Below are 6,961 nucleotides of genomic sequence, written 5' to 3' on the forward strand. Positions count from 1 at the left end.
AATTGCACAGCAGTTTCTCGCTTTTGACAACGGACACGAGAAGCACAATGGCGTCTAGTCGAGTGACAAAGAAAATGAGTTAGATTTGGCCTTCAAAAGGCTTCTTTCCTCTTGGTGATAAAGTTTCCTCTCTGCAGTGATCTTCTTGAGGAAGCATGGATCACAGGGATGGCGCGGTAAGACATTTTGTAGGTGTATAGATCTCTCTGTAACCGATCAGCGTCTTCAAGACCTTGGCTGTTGGCTTCGAATGTTTGTTTACTTTAAGTACATCCGTTGCTAAAAAATTCTGTTCAGAGGGCTTATATAGTAGTTACTAAACGGGTTTTAGATATGAAAACGTTTCTGTTACTATAACAACGCTTAAAATGGAACATTTGATACAAGGACTGTACTGTACATCTGGGTTTATACATCCATGACCATTTGTATGTTTCCAGGGTCTGTTTGTCACGCCCGATCTCTCCTTGAAAAAATTGGGAAATCATGAAGAAAATTTAGCGATCTTCATCGTGTAATGATGGCGAAACCGGAAGACTGTTTCAAATACATAATATAGGTCTAAATACCTGCTTGAACACAATATCAACTTTGCTACACGTAATCAAAAAGTAACCTTTCTTCTTTTGACTGTTTGTCAGATTTGTTTCTGTACCTCTCTTCTTTGTAGACCACTCCTCCATACTTGTCTGGTTACAGAGGATATCGATATGGCGTAGACTCACCACACAGGGCAAGCATCCGTTCTTCGTCATCCTTTCCTGGTGCAAGTGGATCAGTGTCTTCATTTCACGATAATCTTCAACCATCTCCAAGAGGCACTGTTCCTCAAACTAACAGCAGAGGTGAATTTTAGCTCATTAAACTGATATAAGTCGATACAGAAAAGCCTTCTGACCTTAGGCAAATTGATTAGATATCAGTTCAGCTTCATAATTTTTGAACATACATGTAACTGTCATAAAGACCATGAGTGATGATGAATAATGTTGCACTCAGACATCCAGAACATAGAAAATGCACCCAGCAGAGATTGTTGCATTACCACTGTTTGCACTCAAGTGTAAACAGGTCATGAAAAAATGTTCTATAACTGGGTATCAAAAGTTTAATGATTTGTCATCACTTATTTGAAATGCAGAGGGATCTTCAAAGACTGATATTCTTTTTGTAGGGACCTCCTGGTTTCTGTTACTTGTTGAAAACATTTTCACAACTTGATAAAATAATGTCAACTCTGTTGGACTTTGTGCGGGAAATTTCATGTAACTACTTTTCCCATCCTCAATAATCGTTTGATTGATAAATAAATAATGCAACATTTCGTAAGCAGACAACAGTAAACTACTTGTCTTTGCTACAAATGTAGTAATGTGACAAGGAAAATGTAATCCTTTAATTTCTTTGATGATTGCCATCTCATGAGGTTTTACATTATTCTTTTAGCCTTATGTATATACACTTAAATTGTCGTTACTCATTATCTGTTTGTTTAGCTGTGGTGTCAGCTCTAAAGGGACTGCAGGAAAAAATTCGCAAACTTGAGTTGGAGAGAGCAGATGCAGAGGACAACTTGAAAAAATTGGCTACTGAGTCCAGACATTACAAAGACGCACTACAAAAGGAGTTAACTGTGCGAGAATCTACTCAAGGAGTTATTGCAAAGCAAAACAAAGGTATTAAATAAATTTAAAAGTTACAGTTTTGTTTTATTGTTTGGGTGGAGATTTTGTGGCAGAGTGGTCTTGGTTTTAGTGCTGTGAAGATTCATTGAATTTTGATCTTGGGTGAGATAGTAATTATACAAATTATAATTAACTCTCACAGTACCTCTCCACCCAGGTGTATAGCAGGGTACCATTGAACTGATGGGACACCTGGACACAATGTTAATGAAAAAGCGGTGGAGTGGGAGGAGAGGGGGAATTGCCTGTGAAATTCTTATCCAGGGGGGGGGGGGGGGGAGTAACCAGAGGCTGCTTCATCCTCTGGAACTTGGGTTAATCTTTGACAGTGTGTGCCAGTTTGGCCTGAGTTTGACCATTAAGCCAACTTAAGTTAATTTGTACGGTATGGACAGTGTAGTGGCATACATATCATGATATATTGTCACTAGTTTGAAGGAAACCGTTTTATTGAAAGTTTTGAAACCTGAGAAAAGCCCCAACCACAATGAAGTAAAACATGATTTGGCTTACTAAGTCTTGACTTGCACATTGTGGAGCTTTTAAATTGGGACTAATTCCAAATGGAAGATGAATTTGTCAGACATAAATAGAATCACTCTTTGTTCACATGCATACATGTATCATTATGTCGCTTTTAGATTTAGAAGAGGATCTTCAAGGTGCTGAGGCTCGATGCAATTTATTAGAAAAACAGTTGGATTACATGCGTAAGATGGTTCAAACAGCTGAAACAGATCGAGACACGGCGATACAGAGGTCGGCAATGGTGGCTAAACAAGCCGCTCAGCAGACATCAGATGAGATTAGAGGACAGCTGGAAAAACTATCCGGACTTGAAAGAGATCACATGAAATTAACAGCATCACATTCTATTGCTGAAGTGAGTTTCAATTGTTCAGTGTATTGACCAATCTCATTATCCCAATTATCCCTGTAATGTCATGTGGTGATTTGTAATCTCCCTGATATTTTTTTTGCAGAGTAAAATCAGAGAATTGGAAGATAGACTAAGAGAAGAGGCTCATCAAAGAAAACTAGTGCAGGACAAGACTGCCGAGGTTGTTCGTAATAGGCCCTTTGCATAACCCTGTCACATGATCTTTTCAATTATCAAAAATTCAGATAATTTACTAAGTTTTTTTTTTTTGGTCAGGAATATTGCCAATTTAGGGGCCATTGATGTCTTAAAGATTGGTATATTTATACAGCAGTTTGAAAGTTGGCTGTGCAAAATCTGGGGGCGAGACTTTGCACACCCACAGATTTCCACAGCCATTTTTTTCTTGTACTTTTTTGATGTCACACTCAAGGGACTATTAGTAAGCTAAAGAGGGACTACTCATGGTCTAAGATCTGTGGAAGAAAATTTGTTGGATTGGAACTATGCCATCCAGCACACAAATTCTTTAAAATTTTTCCAACTTTCTGCCTCCATAAACTCTGGCAATTAAACATTTTTTCCAATAGTCTCAAAATTGGCAGTGTTACAAATATCATAACACCCTTTTGATTCCTGACATGCATTTTATTTCATTGCGAAGTTCACATGACAGTGTTATACAAGAGGCCTATTATTATTATTTAAGAAATTTACAGTCATATTTCAGAACATAATATTTGTAGGTGACTTTCACAGCTGCATGCTTTGTAGAAGACAATTTAAGGTTCTTTTGCTAACTGGGGAAGTCTCTCAGAAATAGTAGCCTGTGAACGGCATTTGTTAGTGGGGGATAGGGCAAAATGGGCAGGCTTCAAACAGAGGGTAGCAAGGAAAGAAAACCAATCGGGGAGTGCCAGTGGGTATTGGTAGAAGGCAAGGGGTAGTCTTCTCTTCCCTGCTACATTTCTTCCCTCTTCGGTCACTGGCTTTTCTCCTGAATCTATCCCAGACCTGAGCCTGTTCATAGGTGATTGAAATTGCTTAGTAGGAGTACTCTGAACCAGTACTTGACAGGTCTAAAGGAGTAGCCTAAGGGAACCTGACTGTGAAAAGAAGGCTTGATTAGAGTCAAATTTCTGCCCTGGGCTCTACCACTTTTTGTATGCAAGGAAATTTACATCTTCGCTCCACTCCTTTGAGCACATTTGGATCTGGCACTGTTAACATTGTTGCACTTTATGAATTCATTCTTGGTTTGCATTATTTGGCTCTTATTTGGGCACAGTGGTCTTACAAAATTAATGCAATGTAAACTACATACTGCGTTATGTCTACTGTACGTGTTTTTTTAGCTTTTCAAATCATTCTACGTAAATTCTACGTAAATGATCAAAGTGCCCCTCCAAATGTCTGCAATAACGTGTCTAATAACTTGTTGTCCTTTCTCGTAGTTGGAATCAGTTGCACAGACTAATAGAATACTCATGGATATGGCTTCTCCTCTTCCAGTAAAGGCAAAGAAGAAGAAACGAAAGGTACTAACTTAACTATGATGACTGTTCCCGTTTCCACCTTGCAGTTCTTACAGGCTTTCGGCTATTGATTAAAACAATAATGTGTCTTCTTCGTAATTTTTCAGCCTCCAAGACCCAAGCCAAGAAAATCAACCCAACCCACTAAACCTTCAGATCATTATCGCTTAAACTTAGGAAATATCCCATTTGTTGTCGGCCAGGTATGTATCAATACTCTCCTGATTTCATATCTTCTAACTATCCCTCTTGAAAGTCGGTCCACAGTTTTGGCGTCACGCAACGCGCTAGGAGAGTGTCTGGTGAGTGACAAGAAAATAACGGAGTCACAGAGACTAACCTATTGGGGTTCTGCCAGTGTCATTTTTGCGTTCTGGACCGAAAGCGAAGTAGCTAGAACAACTGTGATATTCTCAAGTGTTGGGTGTTTTAGTTCAAGATTCGTTAAAGGTTTTTTTCTTTTTGATCGCTACGATGGCTTCGATCACTACAAAAAACGTTGACAATCCTTTATACGACTACCGGTCGCTGGAGAGTGGTTTTTATATGACCGCAACGATCGCTCAACTCTTTTTTGCAGCGTGCAGTCGTAGCGATCATATGGAAACCAGCCTTCACAGCACGCAAATGCAGTCGTGTGAACACTCGCGTGTCTGGCGCGATAAGAATGCGCCATGTAGTTGTTGCTATTTGACGAAAACTGCCCAGTCCATTTGCGGGATGTGCGTCTGAATGAGAAAGACAGACTGAAACTGATTAACGTAGCCAGTAGACTAAACTGGATGTAATTCCAGCCCATTCGGCATAGCAAAGCTGCCTGTGGTATTAAAGTCGCCGCAACCCATTTATACACCTTTAGGCACTATGAGAGTCAAAAGTTGTTTACTTTTTTTCTTTTCAGTCAACCACGAAGTCACACTCGCTTGGGGCTAATGTACAGACCGTGCTGTCTTTAATGAAGGCTCACAACCCTGCGCTGTGTAACGCTGCCGCACGTCGGGCTCAGAAGCGACACACGCAAAGCGCGGGCTCAGCAAGCACCAGCGATTCAAATAATGCTTTTGATGAGTTACTTCTAGGGCTTCAGGATGAGTTTGGACACATCACTTTGTATGTACTAAGTACTGTAGTTGTTAGGGTATCGTCTGTTAAGTTTGGATAAATCATGCCTCTTTATCCTGCAATGCAGGCGTTTTTTCCTGAGTGAGCGCTGAATAATTTTTTCTTGCTTATGTGGCGGCCATCCCCTGTTTCCCAAATTGGCGCTCGCCCAAAACAAAATGCGCTCGCTTGCTGAAATACGCTTGCATTTTAGGCAACATAAGGATGAAAATGAATCTGATATGGAAAAGAAACATCTATGAGGGCTCCCTCCATACTCCGCCGGAGAAATTTGAAAATCGAGTTTTCATTCTGAAAACCCATCAAATGTTTTCCGTCCACACTACGCCGGAGAAATTTGAAACGCAACAATCACCGGTCATGCTTGAGGAAGACTCTGGCAAGGAAATCGGATGATAATCGTAATGCCATCGTTTTCGAAAAGCTTCGATTTCAAAATGTTTTCTGTCCACACTAAAACGCAAAGTCTGCATTTTCAAATAGAAATTCCTCTTATCTTTTTCGTATATGTCTATTTACAGCGAGCATCGCGAACTTTCTCGTCAAATACAAGAATCAGATGATCCCAGAATACAAGAAGACCTCAGACGAGAACTAGAGAGCTTAGAAGCTCGCATGGAGGCGAAAGGAGAACAAATAGCAATGGTTCGACGGCAACAACAAAAAGTCAAAAGACAGCGCAAGCAACAAAAGACTAGAACAGCAGCGAGACCCAATAGCGCAAGCGCTGTTCTCCCGGCGAGTGGCGGAGAAGTTCAAGTGATAACGACTGTTAAAACAAGAGCAGCAAAAACTACCCGCCCGGGAGAGGGAGCGAAGACTACATTAACCGCCTTAAAAGGAATGAAGACACTTCAAAATTCGTTAGGAAAGAATCAATATCATTGGGACTGACATCGGTTTTGCTTTTAGGTTAAGAACGGGGTGGGTGAGTGACTGTGAAATCAAGTTGCTCATGGGGGAAGGGTGGGCGAGTAGGTTTTACAGCCGTCCTGTAACTCAAGGAACAATTATATTGACCTTGTATTACAATGCAAGAACTTCACGTAGAAAATTGTTTGAATCCTTTAGTCTTAATAGTGATAAAATCCTTTTTTCTCCATACTTTATTGGTACATTGTCAACCAGAGAGGTGACGATAATCTAGTAATCTGGATGATCCACCACTGACGTTTTTAAGAATGCGTGGCAATCAACAAAGAGAATTATTACAGTAATACAATCTCCAGATTGAACTTTATTCACAAAACTTCCTTGTACCAAAATTTAACACACGCGCGACATGCTTCTCGACATCTATCTGAATGACAAGTATTAATATCAAATTCTAACTCACGAAATTAATTTATTCCGGCTTACAATGTAGTGTTTCCCCTCTCTAAAGCTGTGAAATAACCCTTCTATATAATTATGTAAATGAACAAGCGTTATGGACATATTAATAAATGTACGCAAGACACTCGTGATGGTTTATAAACTTAATGCCAACACATATATGTTATTTCTTTTCACTGGTCTTTACGCTTTTTACAGTACTGTGCTAGTAACAATACAAAAGTTCAAATGAGCTCTGGAACTGCTGTTAATTAAAGTTGAAGGTTAAAATCCACGCTTTCAGGAAAAAAGTTCCCGCGTGAGGATTATTCCGCGTATTTTTCTTATTCCTAATCATCGGATCGGCGAAAGCTGCAATTTTAATCTTCAATAGACCAATTTCGATATATCAAAATTCAGCCTAA

General features: G+C 39.8%; 1 protein-coding gene across 3 annotated transcripts; it reads left to right on the forward strand.

Annotated features, from left to right (window-relative positions):
- The first annotated feature begins 19 nt into the window (after positions 1-19).
- LOC145481170 (centrosomal protein of 57 kDa-like) lies at positions 20-6,702 on the forward strand. Of its 3 annotated transcripts, none has more exons than XM_081459593.1 (9): positions 23-176; positions 671-845; positions 1,497-1,676; positions 2,327-2,568; positions 2,669-2,749; positions 4,020-4,103; positions 4,208-4,303; positions 5,002-5,210; positions 5,744-6,702. In XM_081459593.1, exons 1-9 carry the CDS (start codon positions 156-158, stop codon positions 6,114-6,116), a joined length of 1,461 nt encoding a protein of 486 aa, XP_081315719.1. In that variant the 5' UTR covers positions 23-155; the 3' UTR covers positions 6,117-6,702. The 3 variants fall into 3 exon arrangements, with proteins under 3 accessions (XP_081315721.1, XP_081315719.1, XP_081315720.1); XM_081459594.1 differs by having other exon boundaries at positions 2,669-2,746; XM_081459595.1 differs by lacking the exons at positions 5,002-5,210; positions 5,744-6,702 and having other exon boundaries at positions 20-176; positions 4,208-4,995.
- Positions 6,703-6,961: the final 259 nt, after the last annotated feature.

This window comes from Orbicella franksi, chromosome 3 (genome assembly GCF_964199315.1).
Source record: "Orbicella franksi chromosome 3, jaOrbFran1.1, whole genome shotgun sequence".
In the NCBI taxonomy this organism is placed as follows: domain Eukaryota; kingdom Metazoa; phylum Cnidaria; class Anthozoa; order Scleractinia; family Merulinidae; genus Orbicella; species Orbicella franksi.

Coding starts and splice junctions, on each gene's coding strand:
- LOC145481170 (XM_081459593.1), top strand. CDS start 156: ATGGATCACAGGGATGGCGCG. Junction 846..1,496: donor TCCTCAAACTAACAGCAGAG/GTGAATTTTAGC, acceptor CTGTTTGTTTAG/CTGTGGTGTCAGCTCTAAAG. Junction 1,677..2,326: donor TATTGCAAAGCAAAACAAAG/GTATTAAATAAA, acceptor TGTCGCTTTTAG/ATTTAGAAGAGGATCTTCAA.